This window comes from Phalacrocorax aristotelis, chromosome 10, assembly GCF_949628215.1.
Source record: "Phalacrocorax aristotelis chromosome 10, bGulAri2.1, whole genome shotgun sequence".
Taxonomy (NCBI): Eukaryota; Metazoa; Chordata; class Aves; order Suliformes; family Phalacrocoracidae; genus Phalacrocorax; species Phalacrocorax aristotelis.
This window is the reverse complement of record NC_134285.1, coordinates 12,479,566-12,498,446: the sequence shown is the minus strand read 5'-3', so window position 1 is coordinate 12,498,446 and position 18,881 is coordinate 12,479,566. Positions and strand designations below refer to the sequence as shown.

The 18,881-nt window shown below is 42.1% G+C and overlaps 1 protein-coding gene across 9 annotated transcripts in view; it reads right to left on the bottom strand.

The window, feature by feature from the left end:
• Positions 1-488: 488 nt before the first annotated feature.
• LITAF (lipopolysaccharide induced TNF factor) overlaps positions 489-18,881 on the bottom strand; it is a 98,916-nt gene continuing 80,523 nt past the window's right edge. The window contains exons 1-5 of one of the 9 annotated variants that reach the window (XM_075105288.1): positions 17,610-17,857; positions 13,024-13,125; positions 3,690-3,872; positions 3,156-3,312; positions 489-2,835 (exon numbers count right to left, since the gene is read on the bottom strand). In XM_075105288.1, coding sequence (XP_074961389.1) covers positions 2,727-2,835; positions 3,156-3,312; positions 3,690-3,867 — 444 coding nt within the window. In that variant the 5' untranslated portion in view covers positions 3,868-3,872; positions 13,024-13,125; positions 17,610-17,857 and the 3' untranslated portion in view covers positions 489-2,726. The other 8 variants (XM_075105291.1, XM_075105289.1, XM_075105290.1 and 5 more) reach the window with 8 other exon arrangements.

Sequence of the window (18,881 nt, the reverse complement as noted above, 5' to 3'; positions counted from 1 at the left end):
ACTGCAAGTCAAAGTTTTACCAAAAAGTTTTAACTGAAAAAATATTTAAAGGACCTGAGTTGCTGGAAAACAACACATTTTCAAATGTGGCTCTGCTTGCAAATAATTGGTCTGCAGGCCAGAGAATGCCATTTATCAGAGACTCAGGCCAAGTGAAACTGAAAAATTTCACCCTGTGATTACATTTCTTGACTTGATTTTAACATTTCAGCCATTCATGTGTTTGGAAACATTCAAAATGTTATAATTTTCCAATTACAAGCACTAGATATGAAAGACCAAGTTTTTATTTTAAATATAATCAGTTTTAAAAACAAACAGTAACTTCAGCGTAACCAAACACAATGGACTTTCACACAAAGCAAGTTATATCCTGCATTTGTCTGTCTTAAATAAGTTTAACAAAGCAAGCTACTTTGGCACATTCTGTAGATAATTCCATAAACAAGAGAACAAACACAGGCTTTGTTTGGTTTTTTTGTTGTTTGTTTGTTTTTTTTTTAATTTAAGGATACTCCTTTAAGTTTAAGGAAATTTAAGTATAAAAGGGGCAGCAGAAAGTTTTGCAGAATCCTTAAGTAGATGGAATAGCTGCCAACATTGGGTGTCCTATTCTCAAGCCATAAGAAAAATTTAAAGCGATGAAATGGACTGTGCCCATAAAACAGAACAAAGAAAACTCCATACGATTATTTTTTTGGTCAGTGTTGCATTCTGGTGTCACCACCTCAGATTTTCCAACCATCACTCTGTAGAGAAAAGGGGAGCTAGGGCAGTAACAGTTTGAAGACTTACTCACTAGATGGATAGCCAGCAATACTATCCAGACCAGTCTGACATGGGTACTAAAAGAACTAAAAATCCTCCCCACCATGCAAGAAAACATCAAAGTTTGGAAACACTGCATGCTTCACTGCTTCTTTCTGTCTTGCTCTGATGATAAATTGACAAGTAGTACATTTTCTGTGTAGTCTGCGGAGTGGGGGGGAAGGAGTGGTGGAATATGGCTTTAGAGTAACACATGTGACTTGCATAAATTAGAATTCGTGCCTGTATCATCAGAACAGAAAATTCAATGGAGCATCACCCAGGACCTTAAAGAACACCAAAAGCATTACGGTGATGCAGCAGCAGACAAAAACCACAAGGTAATACAGCATCATCAAAGCAGAAATCTACAAAACTACCAGCTTTTTATCTCCATCACTCTCCCGCCAGTTCGTAGCTACTGATGTAAATTCTTCTGGTACAGGGAGTCAAATGATCAGAAACCTTTTCCAAATGCACAAGGATGCTCTTAAACCACTTGCAGACCCGCCCACAAGCAGCAGTTTACAGAAACTAACACAAGGCTTAGAGGTTGTATTTCTGATCCAAGAAACTGGATTTCAAATGTGAAATGCTGAAAAACGTTTGAAAAGTTAAGTTATACCAAATATTTCTAGAAAGTACTTTTGGCAAGAACAGCAATGCAGTATTTTTTATTTGTATTTATTTTAGCTTTTTATTTTTACACAAATAATACAGTGTTAGCATCACAGCCTTGTTGAAACACCTGCCTGCCTTTTCTAGACAGGTATCATTCAAACACATCAAGATCTTATTTTGACCAAATCTGCTGCTTACGACATGGTAAAATACTTCCACCTCCAGAGCCTCATTCCCTAATTTTCTGTCATCATCTTAAATAAGCATATCCAGCTTAAGTTTCTGAAAACAGAACACTTCCTTCATTTAGAAAAATCAGGGTACAACAGAGGACAGCGAACATATCAACAGTTAAAAGCACATGTCCTGTATCTGTGTTTTGCAGGTGGAATTCAAGCCTTTAGAAAAGGCTGGGGTTTGTTTATGATATATCAGTTGACTTAAATAAATGTAAAAGGAAGTTTTCCGATGCTATAGCCAAGGCTCTACGGGCATTTTCACTGGGGTGGAGAGGAGAGAACACTTCATAGACTTAGAAATCAGCAGTAAAAAACCCCAACTAAACAAAAAACGCTGAAAAAAAAATCTATTAAAGATTCCTGTATGAACATCTTTACTGCAGAGAAGAGATATGACTAGACTTAAAACTGGCAAGGAAATTCAGGTACTAGATTGAAACGCCACTGATGCACAATAACCTGAGTTGTCCATTTGGTAAAGCAGCCTCCAAGAAGGTAGAAGACTTTAGGTTTGGTTCTCTTTCAACAAAGGAAGTTTTAAAGTGGATTTCAGTGCTCATGAAGAGATGCCAACAAATCACTTCTTTTGTCAAAGAGGGGCACCTGTCTCAGACAGAAGCAACTCCCTGCCATTTTGTAAACAGTGCTGTTGCAAAAGCATCAACACCAAACATTATACTATATAGGTCTCCACAGACATTCCCCTCTTGGTCTGTGCTGAGACCGTAAGCAAGCACACCAGCGTGCAACATGACTGAGGCAAGATTAACTGAAGAACATCATCAACCTATTTTGCATAAATCAGAAAGGGAAAACATTTAGTTGCTATCAACTGGTGCTGGACTGAGTGGCCCATAAAGATTGCATATACTTTTTACAGACCTAAGTCAGAAGCCCCTCAACGCAAATACTATTTAAATGACTTAGCAATAAAGCATTACTTTTGATGGATTTCCAGTGACAAGGTGCACAAAACCAGAAGACTCCCTGAAGCTTCAGAAAGGGCTTGTTGGGGTGCTAACCAGCTTCATCAATCAAATATCAACATTTAAACACTGCCTATAAACGTTTGTAAGAACCGATAAGAGCATTGCAGTTTGGACAGGTGTGATCCACATCCTTCAGGGCATCAATGCAGAAGGGAATTAAGCAGCAGCCAGCTACACACCTGCACAGAAAAAAAACAATCCGTTTTACCATTTGTTACATATGTGAGAAGGCAAGACACATGTCCTGCAAAAGCCATCAGTAAAACTGGTGCTGTGGAGCACTTTAGGACAAACGCATGTGGCTATGGAGCCCACCACTCTAGGGTTCTAGAGCTGCTTTAAGGTCCTTATAGGACTTAAATACAGATGTAGGCTATTCAAACCATAAAGGGTCAGGTCCCAGACAGAATGAGAAAGCAACAAACTTAGAGCTTTGCTACTCCTTATAGCTATAAATCAAAGAAGAGAAAAAATAAAGTGCAAACTGGAATCAACCTACCCCAGCAGGCAGAGACCACCACATGACAGCCAAGCCAAAGCTCCTGAATCATACGAGAGACGTGTCACTATCATCTGGTTACAGGAAGGGCAGCACATCTGAACTGGGCGGTCATAAAGCACTACTGGTTGCTGCACGTACACTGTTTGAACTGTAACTGAGCAGAGAAACACGCTGTTTACTCAATGGGTTAGTAAGGAAAAAAGGATAATTGATCAACTTCCTCTGAGCTAGAACCAGCTACTACTCTGAAATATGTGAGGCTCAGAGCAATGAAATGCACAATGACAAAGAGAAATCACCATGGCATTTCCTAATGCAGAAACACACTGTCTTAAGAATAAGTCTGCATTTAAAAATTGGCAGAAAGCCAAATTACATCATTGATATTAGTGCACACTGAAAGATTTGCAAGAATTGATTCAACTTATTGGAACACTTGTGAACACCGATTTTAATCTTCTGCATAGCACCTATTACATAGCCACTTGACACCTCCTTAACATGAGGTACAGTGGAGTTTTTCAGGCTTACCAGGGTTATTCACTGGTGCAGGCTGTCCCATGTATGGGGGAGGGTTCATTTCCTTCCCATCTGGTTTCTGGCCACGTTGTAGGACAGGATAGGGGTGAGGATAGCCTACATTGATTCCTGTTGTTTCCTCATAAGAAGGTGGTGCAGATGGGACAGGGACGCCACTTGGAGCAGACATTGTATCTAAAACATAAGAGACAAAACTATAACAAAAGACATTATTTATTGAGAGCAAGTGACAACTAATTAGGCTCTATTCAGACAGAAAGCAAGAAGATAACTAGGGTAAAATGCACCTTGGCCAGCATAAAATTTATTTACTGGTATATGCTTCTGATAGTATTAGATGTTAATCTTGATTTCATTGTTGTTGTTGCTTCCTTCACTCTTCCTTTTCACAAGATAGTTTTGATACATCTTCCCACCACCAATTCTTTGTTTACAAATTAGAAATGCTAAAACAGGGTCATGGGGCATCTTTATTAGTATACTAAGCTATTTCCCAATTCCCCAGGAACAGTATTTCAGATTCCTCCACATTCTCCTGAAAGAAAAAAAAAATAATCAAGTAGTATGATAGGCCACGTGGTATTTGCTAACTAACATGAGCCTAGTTTGTGGTGAAGCTCAAATATTTAAAAATTATTTATCTCTGCTGCAGTTTAAAATAAAAATATATTTATATTGAAGGAAAAAGAAACCCCAAACAATTAAGTACATCCAACTCAACTCAAAGCTCAAATATGTCTAAGCTTGCCATTTTTGCTGCTTAGCAAAGTTTCAATGAGTTTGTTAATGCAACTTTCCTCCACCAATTGTTGTTTCATTACAGTGTATAAGAATGCTAATCATTGCCTTTTCCCAAAGTGAAAGAGATGGTTGTGATTTCAATGCACACTTCCTCTCTTTCTCCCTGCCTACCCACTTCCTATACTCTGTCCACCCATTTCTTTGTTGAACAATCTCTCATGACATCAATGTTCATTAAGCATCTCCCTTTTTCTCTTCCTCCTAATAACCATCAGACAGCTCTAAGAATCACATTCCATTCTCTGTTGTTGCACATTTGATCCCTCTGTATACATGCGAGTCTCTTCACTCAGTACTATCTGGGAAGGGCAACTTGTATTTGGAATATTAATTCTATATTCTTATAGTAATATAGAAGCAATAATTAACCATAGCACTATTACAAATAAAAGTAATAAGAGAAATTGCACTGATAAGGAGGAAAAAAAGAAAAAAAAAGTATGTTGAGAAATAAAGATACCCACGACAATATAACATTACTTTCAAAGCTCGTTGTCTTTGAAACCAGCAGCTTGCTGGATCTATGCACTGTCTTGTGGTACAAGACACCCGGCATTCTAAGCTCAACAATCCTCCTCATTGTTCATATCGCACCTTGGGACACCACTGCATTGCATAGTAATAACAGGACCTAAATATACACAGCTTCACTAGCTTGGTAGCTACACACTTCAGAAAACCATTTGTCCAGTTTACAGCCCAACTTCCTTTTCTACCTTATGCAAAAATGACACCTCTTCCCAAAAACAAACCAAAGAGGAATGTGGTTAAGTGCAGGCACAAGCTGATTCAAAGCTGAACATTAAAGATCAAAGTTCAGACCTGGTTAAACTCTGAAGGCCAACCAGCGAACAATCCTTTCCTCACAAGCTGCGCTGTGGATTTTTACAATCCAGCAAGTATGCTGCAGCTTCGCTGCCCAATATGCAGAGTCACTACACAGAAGGACAAGGAAAAGATGACTGAAGAATCGAAGAGAGTAACATTGTCCATGAAGACGTTGCTGGCTTTCTGGCCCAGAAGACAAGGAGCAGGGGGGTGGGGCAGAATCTCAGTATTAAAACCTTAAATCGTTAAATTGCCTTGGGGGAATTTAGTTCCTGAGAAAACGGAAGAACAAAATTTCTTTTGTACTGAATGCAATACATAGTCACAGCAGACAGTGGAGGAACAGTCAGTGGAGAACCAACCAACAGCTGTTGTGCAATGACCTATTGCACAACAGTTTCCCGCAGAGTGGCCTGAATAATACTTTTACTTCTAAGCTATAACAACTACTTTATCAGAGAATTTATTATTCCAAAGTAGAGATAACTGTTGTGAAACTATGCATCTACAACTACCTTCTCCCAGATTTCCTCATTCTATTGTTTACATGTGCAGATGAAGTCCAGAATTTGCTTGCTGTTTTCAGTATATTGTAATGCTTAAAAGCACCAGTTTCACAACCAATTGCATCAATAAGATTCATCCCAGGAAAGAATGTAGCTATTTTGTGCACAGATCTGGAACTTTTCCACTGGGTATGCAGAAAAAGGATCTTCTCATCACCATTTCAAGACTTTTGTGTAACAGCCACCCTGAGGTCAAAGCATCCTGGACTTCTAAATTAATACATGGAGTCCTACTATTAGTAAGCTATGGAAGAACTGCCTAAGAACCTTCTTTTTTCTTTTGGTTTCCTAAAATCTGACTTTTTGTACTGTTTAAAATGCACCTCTTTCCACCTATCGCCCAATAAATATATCATTCTTTGTTCAGAAAACTGATCACTTCAGCAGCTAGACTGCACAGAAGTATCCAGCAGATCTACCAGACCAGAAGCCGAATATAAGCTGACAGTGCCATGAAAATGTCAAACACCATGCAGCAACGTGTAAGCAAAACCAATATCTATATGACAGCTGAAAAAGTTCAGCAGCTCTGGGAAAGCCCCCATGGGAGTCCAGTATCTAAGAAACAAATAGGTGAACAGATTCCAAAGAAAAGCACCAAGAACAATCATAAAGGCTGGAAAAGACAACTTTGCGAAAAAGCCAAAGAAATTGAGTTTCTTCAGTTTCAAAAGACCAGAGAGAATATTGAAGACAGACAGGTAGCAATGAAGAATTAACAAACTCCTCTGACAGTAAACTACAAGGAAAACTGCCAGAAAAACTTTAATAAATTTTTCCCCTATGACTATAAATAAGACTATTTAAGCATTAGACAAATTGGCAAGAGAATTGTGGCGCCTTCCTTCCTGAATCTTTTAAGAACAGTTACATGCCAGAAATTATATGTCATTCAGCATTAAGTGGATTAAAGAATGTCTTCGCATCCCTTCCAAATGTATTTTCCATTATTTCAACACTTGTTTTTGAAAATAAATGCAATGCCTTTTATTTTAAACACCTACTTTTATGTACGCTGTTTCAGAAGTGAGATGTTACATCTTCTGAAGAAAGTAAAGGCCCAATCCTGAACAAAGTGCTTCCAAACCAACTCGCTGCCCCTAGAGCTCACTGCAAGACTGGGTCTGGAAATAACTGAAAATCAGCTTCCTCTACTTAAAAACAAAACAAAAAAAAGCTAAAAAAAACCCGACCACACACACAAAAAACCCCAAACCAACCATGATCATAAATAGTTTCTGAGTATCAAACTTACTCAAACTTCAGATAAGATATTTACTGCAGTAAATTGATATGGCAACAAGCATTGACCCAAGCATTAGATAGTAATGAAAACAAAGGCAAGAGGGACAATCTAGAAAGCATTTTCAGCATTTTATTTTAGGTTAGGCAAGACTTACAGCCTGGGTTAGTAAGTAAACTGCGTGTTATACTTCCCTATGCAATCTCTTAAGGCACCAATAAACTTCCCATAATTTCCATTTATGCTTTGCTCCCTGCAAATAGGCACAGAGCAGCTTCTAACTTTAATCATAGTACATTTTACAGATACATTCTTATATAAAATACCACTGATACAGACATGTCTGAAGAACTAATGCATAATGCCCGATTACAAAGAGGACAAAAGATTAATGTTACAAACCAACCCCAGATCATATCAGAAGTGATGCAGAATCTTAAGCATCCATATAGGATAGGGAAGATTGGAATTTCTAACACCTTAGCAAACTGTACCCAGCTACTTACAGAAGAGCAGCGATTTACTAGTTTAAAGATAAACAGGCACAAAAGCAAGCTGGTGGCAGAAGCAGAAAATGAACCCACAAGTTTTGTCTTCTTGAAGCAGATAGTTCAAAATAATTCAAAAGGGAAGACTGTTCAGTGAGAGGTACCTGACTACAAGAAAGGACAAAGGATAAGATGGGTAACAGGGAAGTCAAATACACCAAAAAGTTATCTGGAGGTAGCATATACGCAAACTGTTAGCCAACATTCAAGCTAACTCAAACCAGGATATGCAAACATTGAAATACCAACAAGCACACTATATGCAAGACTGCGCCTTGCACACTGATACACAAGAAGTTTCCATTTACATCTGGAAGTTTCAGATCCAAATGACACTAAGCACAGAGATGAACTGAGCAGTTCTAGTTTCTCTTCCCAGACTCTAACTACTCTTCTGCTTTGAGTCTTCAGAAATGCATGTGGTAAGACAAAGACCAATGACTTCAGCTACCCATCCCACGTCATTCTTCTGCTCCTCATAAAAAAACTCTTGCATTCCAGGTGCACAATGATAAGGTGGGCACTGACTCACTGCGCCCAGCTGCACTCTAACTTTGGGCACATGAGTCACTAGGCTCCAGAGAAGACTTAATAAAGCAGCAAAAGCACCAGCTCCCTCCTCCAGATTTTTATTTTTTGTTCATTTGCTCAAGAATCACAAGTACTTAGAGCTGCAAGCACTTTTCTCAGCCCAAATAATTTCCTTCATTAGCATACACTGGAACAACACTGGCATGGGGCAAAGCACCCTTCCCGTTCATGCCTTTCTGCAGAGATCTATTGCTCTACATACAGAACAAAGTTGCCATAAAGGGAGGGGAAAGGGTGGTAAAACCCACAGCATTGATAAACCACTCTATTGAAATGAAACCAAATTAGTTACTTATGCTAGCTAGAAACCAGGAAGATAAGTAACAAATTCTACACACAGAACGATGCATGGATACCCTTCTCTCCAAAGGAGAGTGCAGCACAGCTCTGTGCCACTTTTACAGCTGCACTAAAGCCACAAGAATTTTGGGGAATGGAAGCCTTTTGAAACTGTTGAATGCTTAGTAAAACTCAGTGGTGTGCAGCAGTTTTTGCAGGGTTTTGCATTTTGCAAAAATCATATTTCAGCTAATTCAAATGGTCCCTCCATCTTAATTCCTAAATGCTAACTCCATGCAGCCATCTGAAAGGAGAAGCAGGGTCTGCATTTGCTCCCTACCCACAATTGCCAATTTTAACACAGCAAGAGAATTTGCAGGCTGTATCTGAAAAAAATAAAAAGCACACCACCTGGCTAAGCTTTCCTTTTATCTTGCTATTGAAGAAAGTGAATTAAGGGAATCAGAACTCTAAGGTGACTTATCAGAAGAACTTATTGACCAAGCGTTCATTAAAAAACTAAGATTCTCACAGCCTTCTATCATGGGCTTCAGGGCTTGTATCTCACTAAAATCATCCAAGATAAAACTTTGACTTGAAACTATAAGTATACTCAGGGGCAGCTACACACTGCAGAAAGATTCAGCAGGGTTATAACTCATCAGACAAGATAATTGTCCAATAACGTTTATTAATTAAAATATAGGCTATGACCTATGCCCAATGTTATTCAGCATCTTCATAAGTGATCTGGACAACGGCATCAAGTGTTGCCTGATGAAGTTTACAGATGACACCAAGTTGAGTGGGGAAGTAGACACTCCAGAAGGGAGAGCTGCTCTGCAGGGAGATCTGGATAGGCTGGAGGAGTGGGCCAGCAAGAACCTTATGAAGTTCAACAAGGACAAGTGTAAGGTCATGCACCTGGGAAAACATAATCCAGGAGTGCAGTACAGACTGGGATCCACCTGGCTGGAGAGCAGCTCTGTGGAAAGGGACCTGGGGGTCCTGGTGGACAGGAAGCTCAACATGAGCGAACGGTGTGCTGCTGCGGTCAAGAAGGCCAACTGGATGCTGGGTTGTATCAAAAAGGGCATCACCAGCAGAGATAAAGAATTCATCATCCTGCTCTACTCAGCACTTGTCAGGCCACACCTGGAGTACTGTGTGCAGTTCTGGTCCCTTCTATACAAAAAGGATGTGGACAGGCTGGAAGGGGTCCAGAGAAGGGCCACCAAGATGATCAGAGGACTGGGAAGCTGCCATACAAGGATAGGCTGGGAGAACTGCATTTGTTCAGCCTTGAGAAAAGGCGGCTTAGAGGGGATCTCATCACCATGTACCAGTACTTAAGGGGTAGCTACAAAGGAGATGGAGACTCCCTTTTTACAAGGAGTCCCATGGAGAGGACAAGGGGGAATGGACACAAGTTGCTCTTGGGGAGATTCTGATTGGACACAAGAGGGAAATTTTTCACAGTGAGGACAGTCACCATTGGAATAATCTCCCCAGGGAAGTGGTTGACTCGGCCACGTTGGACACTTTCAAGAGTCGGCTGGACAGGGTGCTGGGCCATCTTGTTTAGACTCTGCTCTTCCTAGAAAGGTTGGACTAGATGATCCCTGAGGTCCCTTCCAACTTGTGATTCTGTGACCTACACAGTTTTTTTTAAAATAGCTGCATAGTGTTCTTCAGTACACCCTCCCACAATAGGGACAGTTTCTTCAGAACGCTAATTGACGTATCAAACTGTAAAGCCTAGTGTAGATGAAGACGACTCTTACTCTGACCTTCTTCAAAGTGAATACAGGCATTACAGAGAAAATAAGAACGAACATATGTTTATCAGTCCTGGTCTTACTTAACATGCCCAAAACAATAGGTTGCCCTGTGATAACCTACACCTGCTACATCTGCCAGATAATACATATTCACACACTAACTTACGCTACCGTGTCTTCTAGGAAGGGAAATGTATTCAAGATTCGCTCCCTCCCAAGGGGCAGATTTTCTGCGAGAACATTAGAATGCCATTATCTGCGTCATGCTCCCAAATACAGAGATGCACAAAGCTACAGCCATCTTCCCCTTCCCTCCTCACACTCCATTCATGATGCAGACCAGCCAGGATATGATTCTAGCTCACATTACCTTTCATGCATTTTCACCTAGTGATCGTCACCATAACTACAAATTGTCCTCTCCATATCCCAAACTGAACACATATTTATTATTGTTCTCTCACCATAGGATGTAATGCCCATCTTATGAGAAATTTTTATATTGCTCAGATTGGTATGTTAACATTATGTAGTTTAAAATGCAGCCTTTTTGTGAAGACAGGATGCAATGTGTATTCTAAGAATGCAGAGAAATATCTTTTGCCCAAGGACAAACAGAAAAAAAAGCAGGAGGGGGAACAAGTCAAAAGTGGAAAGGTATGTCAAGTCATTCATGCCTTACCCAACAATTACAGATGAATCATTAAGCAAGAATTTTTTTAAACCCAGCTGTTTTCCTGACCTGCACAAGAGTCTAGTAGAAATGGATTTCACAGCAGCACACAGGTAACAGCAACAGCAACTCAAGGATAACTGCGCATAGATGATCTCTCTGCCCCTTACCGGGGCAGGGAGGAAAAAAGGTCTGCGCAGTCCTCACACTAACACAGCATGTGAGGAGAAACTTATGCGCAGAGGTGTTGCTCCAGGGAGGCTGGAGAAGATGGAGGAAACTCTAGTCATCCCTCTCCCCCTGTCCAGCCAAACCTGAGCCTGGCACCTGCTTTTAATGCAATAGCAAGTGCTGCTCTTCTAAGAATGGAAGAGCAAATACACTTACTACCTTGCAGAACAATACTCCTTATCTGAAATCTTCCTTAGCCACTTGGGTACACACCAAGAATGCTCTGCTGGCTTTTAAATAGGCTCCCCTGAAACTAAATAATTACATCTGTATTTGCTTGAAGTTCTTCTGAAACAAACTTCAGTATAAAGAAAATGTAAATTTTAGTTTAAATTAGAGTGTATGTCTGTCATTAGAAATCTTTATAAAAGATAAGCATAGTTAGCTATATGAAAGTTTGAACTAAGAACATTTTCATTGTTAGGTATGGATTTACAACTTTCCTATATTTCTCAAAAGAAATTTATATCCTTAAAACAGTGCAATAGCAAATGTCCTGAATTAATCTAAGACTATTTCTACCAAAAGAAAGATCCAGCTTGCCACTTCAGCTGCCTACGACTACGGAGTGAGATTTCAGCCATATCAGCTTCTTAGTCTTGCCAGCCACACAATGGCACAAAAGCTAGTTGTACAAGTAGAGATGGCAACATGCAAGGGAACGTAAGCAGATCATGAAACCGGACCCAAAATCTCAGACCACCTGTTTCTACTCTCATAGAGCATCATTCCAAAACTCAGAATCAACACATATGCACTCTCAGCAAGAGGAGGGACATTTCTGTTACACACATTTATTAGGATGACTTAGAAAAGAAGTACATCGTTTGTTTCTATCTTCCACTGTAAGGAACGTTGCTGAATGTGAATTCATCTGAACATATTATATCAAATTATTTTCTAGAGAATTTTTACTGAGAGATACAACGCACTAGCAAAGATGCCATGCAAGACAAGGCAAGGACACGAAAATGAAGTAAGCCTATACCTGGCTATCCAAGTGCTAAACAAGGTGGCAGTATCATCAAGAAAGCATATAAGAGTGTAAGAAGTGATTATTTTCTTAGATTTCTTAGCAGTTTTCATTTTTGGGGGAACTTCTTTTGAATAGTATGCATGTTTGATTAAAAGAAACAAGACATATGTAAATTCAGTCATTCACATTTAGGTGCAAGACAGCAGATCTCTAGCAGGGTCATACTAGCTTCTACCCAGGATGAAGACACAGTACTGGGCACCACCTGTTGGGAGCACAGCAGACGAGTTGGCAGGAGAAATGGGGCCAGAGGAAGCCTGCAAAACAGCACGGCACGTGAGGGTCTTCAGCTGAGCAAGGGAGCAGAGACCACTGAGAACAAAACTAGAAGATTCACGTAGTTGCCAGGAGCAGAAGAGCCAAGCCACTGTCTCCCTGCCATTGCCGTCCAACCCTGAAAGCTTGCAGCATGTCTCAGAAACTCCTGCTGCTCTATTCCCAGCCCAACTGCTTTCTCCTGGATATAACGTCCTTCACACACACCCACTGCCCAGGCTTATTCCAAGATGCTATGCACCTCAGTTTGAAAGATACTACCTAAGCAGGGCTCAAATCGTAGAGTACAGCACAGCTTGCACAAGATGGGGAGAGAAACATGGAAGGGGGGAAAGCCTCAGGCACTAAGAAAATTAAAATGAGGAAAGGGCAAAATAAAAAAAAAAACACACGAGGAAAGGGCAAAACAAAAAAACCACCACACGAGGAAAGCGAAAAAAAAAATAAAAAGAAAGAAAGAGGTTTGACTTACACGCACGTTTGTTACACACAGCAGAAAGTTGCTGGATATAGAAGACCGTAGTATCTGACCTTTTAAGTCCAGGAAAAGACCCACTGGGAATACCAGCACAATCTGTAGGCAACACACACGAGGGCAAACAATGGATTAGTTGGAAGGAAACAGAAGCTATGACTGGACAGTTTTTACTAGAAGCAAACAAAAGGTACAGTAAATGAGCCAGATAATAAAGCAGAATTTTCTTCATCAGGACCATAGCTGGCTGTAAATAATTATGTAACAAGAACAGAAGTAGGAAACACACTTTGGAATAGAAAGCTGTAACAGAATACATAGTCAAAGGGCTTTGAACAATCTTGCCTAAGTAGGTCCTAAGCAGACGGCTGATCCAAATGACCTCCAGGGATCCCCTGTCAAACCTAAATAACTCTAAAATAATGCAGAAAACAGAAGTTAGGTTACCGTACTAGAAAAAGATTACAAAAGTCCAGTTCTGGTTTTATCCATACAATGAAGACTAAATAATAAGTTATGACAAAACTGATGCAAAAGATACCAGTCATGAACACATTCATTTGGTTTAACAACTTCCTCACCAACAACAATTCTCCAGAAAACTGCCTTAATTGATGGTCTGTCTCTATTGCTACCAGCTTGGCTCAGGTCAGAGAAGCACAAATTCATCCCTAGTATGGAGACTGGCAGCAACAATAGGAACTATATGGCTATTAAATAGTCCTTCTGTCCCAAGTACTGTTGCACACCTAGTGGAATGCAGAATCTAGATCAGTATCTTGATATCAAAAGGAAGCAGGGTTTTATTAGTGGACCTGACTTTTTTTCGTTACTTCACAACACATAATGTAAATATATCTATCTGATAACAAAGGAATTTCAGACCATTTTAAGACCAGCTTGATTTTCTAGCTTTTTTGCAAGATGCTCTAGAATCTCCAGTCTATCGCGGTTCCAAACTTTGTAATAAGTTTTAGCCTTAACTCATAACCAGCTTCTCTTGTGTCTACATCATCCTTTAAGCAGTTATGTGTATATCCTAATGCTTATCATCTCATATACTTCTATTACCATAATGTCTCATCTAGAGCTGTCAATCACTGCCTCCTGTCTGGTAAACCTCTGCTGGTCTTACAGTGTCCATGTTGCCTCCTCACCACTCATGTCAACACTGCTGCCCTCCAGAATGACCCATCTTTTCCTTGCCACACTGTACCTAGGAATCATCAACTACCACCACACACCAGCTGAGCAAGTACGGAGCTCAGTTATGCAGCCAGTCATACCCAGTGCCTCTGCAGCTGTGCGGGCCAATCCCTCTGCTGAGTCAATAGCCAGTACTTACTCTCCTTATCACATACGCCACCTACACACGTCTGCATACCAAAAAGGAAAAAGTAATCTAAAATTGTTGTTACCTTCTCTGGTAAGCTATTTATTCAGCCTTTCCCTCACTTACCATCCAAGAAATCTCTCCTTTAAACTTTCAACTACAAGGATAACGCTCTGCGGACACACATCTCCAGACTGCAAACCTCAAAGAAAATAAGTGTTATTTCTAAGCAACATAAACAAGTTCATTTGCAATCTATGACTGCTCTTGTCCAACCAAGTCAATTCCTGTACTTATTTCCACAGTCATTTTTCAAAGTTTTAAAATAGGCCTCAGGTAGCACCTCCTGATTTTACACTTTTTCTGACCGTGTCTTTCAAATCAAAAGCCCTTTCAACACATGAAAGATGGCTTTGCAGGTACAAAAGACACCACGCAAAGGAAAAAAATTCAGGCTTAAGTATCCAGTTCAGGGTGGAGTCACATCATCCACCCAGATTATGGCTAAGATCCAGCACTCAAGCTTCCCAACAATGACACAAGCCTCTCTGCTTTCCTGGAGTGCAGAAAAGTCTCTGGAATACTCCCGATTGCCTTCTTTACATTACACAGCATTCATCAGGATTTCAGTGACGTCTACAAACATTTCTATAAAGAACCTGTCACAAGTTTGTTCGCTCTTCCAGGTTACACAGGACTAATCCGCTGCACTGGAGGCATGGTAATACACCAGTAAACACTACTAATGTTTATACATTCCAGTAGTATCACGGCCTTCCCAGTAGATGAAGCAGAAATGTGGAAAGGTTTATTAGAAAGGGAATTGATACTCAGTCTAGCGTGGGTTTTACAGTACAGCACAGGAGCTGATACAGGACAGACGTGGCTACAGGCACGGTGTGTACACAGGAACAGTAATTAGTAACCCATCACTTCCTTGAGGACAGGCATTGCTCTTTCACACCATTCTCATACTCGCACCGCAGCTTTAGCAGACCAAAGAGAGAACAAGACAGCAGTCAATGATGATTAAACTCAGTAAGTTTTTGCAACGATTATTTCTAGTACCAAATATTCTACAGCTATGTTTTTAAAAACCACTGACCTCCCGTTTTCTTTAGAAAAAGAGAAGTTTCCCCTTGTGACTAAACTAAAGAGCTGAATGCTGACCAGCTGCCCCCAGTCACAGCTACTTCTGCTGTGCAGACACTGCACAACCCAAGACCACTCTCACCTCTGCTTTACTGAAGAGCGAGTTCTAAGAAATCAACACCTTTTCATATATTTTAAAATGGTCACAATTATAATAACTTCCACCATGAACACGTCTAGTCTTGATATTTAACATTCAATACTTATTTTTAAATTATGTTGCATTTTTCATTTCTTACCACTGACTAGTTTTGGACAGCTGGTTCAATTTAAAAATGACTGCTATGTTTTTTTCTGGTTTTTCACTTTTTTTTTCCCCCTTCCTGAAGACAGATGCAAATAGGTCTCAGGTCTTTGCAGCACTTGGCAGCATCCCCAGCAAGGCAACCATCTCTCCTGTGCCTTCCTTTTCTTTTTTAAAAGTTAAAGTTTCAGACATGAAGCACAGGTAACATTTACTAAGTACTACGCTGAATGGTATAAAATTAAAATCAAGCATTGGTCCCTTTAAGTTATCTTTCAAAACAGAAATTCCTAATAAAGAACAAGCTGACATCAGGATTACAAAACAATCTCTTCAAAATACTGAGTATTGTGGAGGTAACCACAACTTCAGCTTTTCAACTCAGTTTTGCTGATGTCCCTTCTGCTTTAAATGTCAACTCTGAAGAGATATTCGAAGTATTACTTCATACAGCCAGTGCAAACATGTGTCTTGCAATCCTGGGCACTACCTGAAGATTAGCCTGGGGACAAGAGAGGGTAATAACCCACCTCTCTGCTTGTTATTAAAAAAAAATAAGGAAAAAAAACCAAACACAAAAAACCACTTGCTTACAAATACAGCTTTCCTAAGCCAGCTCGGCCAAGCAAATACACTGTTGCCCTTCCCTTATTCTTTATCTCTTGCTAAGATTTAACACGATTTAATCCCTTAAATTAAACAATTCCTACTCAGTCCTCTTCACCAGAAATCCCAAGTTGCTCTCCAACGCCACAGGTAACTATAGCGGGTCCCTGCACAGCAGTGTTTAGAACAGTCACTAATCAGCAGCACCTGGAATCAAACACAGGCTGAAATTTCATTTTTTTTTTTTCAACAATCAGACAGGATATACAGGTTTATCAGAGCACTCGGAATTTTTGCAGTGCACAGCAGCAAGCTGTAGCACAGTACATGCTTGGGCCACCACCTTGGTTATCTGAACTCTGGACAATAACTTCCTAGAAATACTGAAGTTGTGTAAATTTCTCAGGCGTTCGTGAAAGAATAAGATTCAGTAATAACTACAAATTATAAAAAGTAATAATTACAAAAAAGACTGATATGTTAATATTTTAGTAAGATAACCAATACCATTTGGGCCACACTGAATTTTATACTGGCAAAAGAGAAACGGTACTAGACAGAGTGTTCTGCCGAGCGGGAGAGGTTACAGGCATTTAGTACGTTACTTTTACCAAGTAATCAACAATCTCAGATTAATCCACTGAGTGGCTTCAACTTGGGTCTTGGTGAAGCCGGTAAACTCTCTCCCTGGGGCAGGGCAGGGCCGTTTCGAAATAAACTGCTGCTGCGCCGCTCCCACTCCCTGAGGAAAGGAACACTTTCCTCCCGAGCCTGGCTGCCGCACGCAACAGTTGGGTTTCCCTTTCCTTACAGTTCCAGGTTCGGCTCCGGCCTCCCCGGCCCTGCGCCCGCAGCCCCGCGGGCAGGAGCCGTCTCCCATCGCCGCTCCCGGGCCGTCTCCCGGCCGTCTCGCCGGGGCCGGAGCCGCTTGGGGGAGCGCTGCCGCCCGCGAAGCCCCAGCTTCCCGCAGCGCCCCGGGACCGGCCCGCCCAGCCGAGGCAGCTCCTCCGACCCCCGGCCGGCCCGGGGTGGGGTCCGGCCCCGCCTGCGCCGCGGGAGGGCTGGGAGCAGCCCCGAGAAGGGCAGAGCTCGGGCCCGGGAGCGGCTGCCGGCGCAGCGGCTCCGGCATTGGAGCAAAGCCCCCCCACCCCCGCCCAGCCCTGCCCGCCGCGGGAACGGGGCCCGGCCGGCAGCAGCCAGGCTCTGGGCGTCGCGACGGAGCCCGGCACCGCCCGCAGCGGCCCTTACCGCTCCGCGGCGGGTGCCTGCCTGCCCTCCGCTCCTCTGGGGTGAGGCCGCCGTCCCGCAGGGCTTGGCCCGTCCCCACCCTCGCCTTCCTCCTCCCCTTCCCCGAGAGCCGCCAACGGGCGCCCGCGGTGGGCTGCCTCCCCCAAGGGCAGGCCACCGCCCGCCCCCAAGCCGGGGACGGGACAGCCACCGCCGGCCCCGGGACAGGCCCTGCCCTAGCCCGGCCGGTCGGGGCAGCCGCCCCCCGCCGAGCGGCGCGTCCCTCACCCGGGAGCGGCGCATCTGGGCGCCGGCGGGCGGGGGCGGAACGGAGGGAAGAGGCTGCGGAAGAACAAGCACAACTGACGCAAACTCCCCGGCTCTGCCCCACCAGCGGCCCGTCCCAGGTATCGGGAACCCGCAGCTCTTACCAAGAGGCTTACTCATAGGTTGACGAACTACAACAAGTGATCCGCGACTCGTCCAAAAACAGTGTAGCCAGGCTCCACATGTTGTCCTACAATATGGTACCGAGACCAGTTCTTTCAGAGATCACCACATGCAAGAAAACATGACATGGTCAAAGACACCTTCAACAGATACAGTGATTTTCACTGGTGCCTTACAGGCAATTAACTGGATTCCGTCTGCAGAAACCAGAATGTCACTCTTTCCTCTATCCAACCCAACAGCTCAAAGATAAGGCAGAAAATTAATTACTGGTCAAATCCCTGAAAGGGATTCAGCAAGGACTACTCCACTAGCAATAGTTTAGGTGAACCAGTTGGCACCCTAGTATTCAAGTGCTTTGATCTGTTTTAAACTGAAGGGAGTAAATAACCCATGAGAGCTCAGCAGGGATCGTGCCTTAGGCCTTTTGACTGAAACCATCTAAAATCCATTAAAATCCTATTTTTCTGCTTAAATCCCTTCTTGGACATTGCCAAGGAGGTAATATGTATAAGTTGTTATAATACATTGTAACATGTATAAAGCTTCCACTCAAACCCATCCCAGAGCTAGGATTTGGGTTTCACAGGAAAAAAGGGCTCTGCCCCTGTCCTGGTTTCAGCCAGGACAGGGTTAATTTTCTTCGTAGTAGCTAGTCTGGGGCTGTGTTTTGGATTTGTACTAAAAACAGTGTTGATAATTTGGAGATGTTTTAGTTGTGGCTAAGTAGTGCCTACACTAGTCAAGGACTTTTGCAGCTTCCCTTGCTCTGCCGGGTGCACAAGAAGCCAGGAGGGGACACAGTTGGGACAGCTGACCCCAACTGACCCCAGGGATATCCCA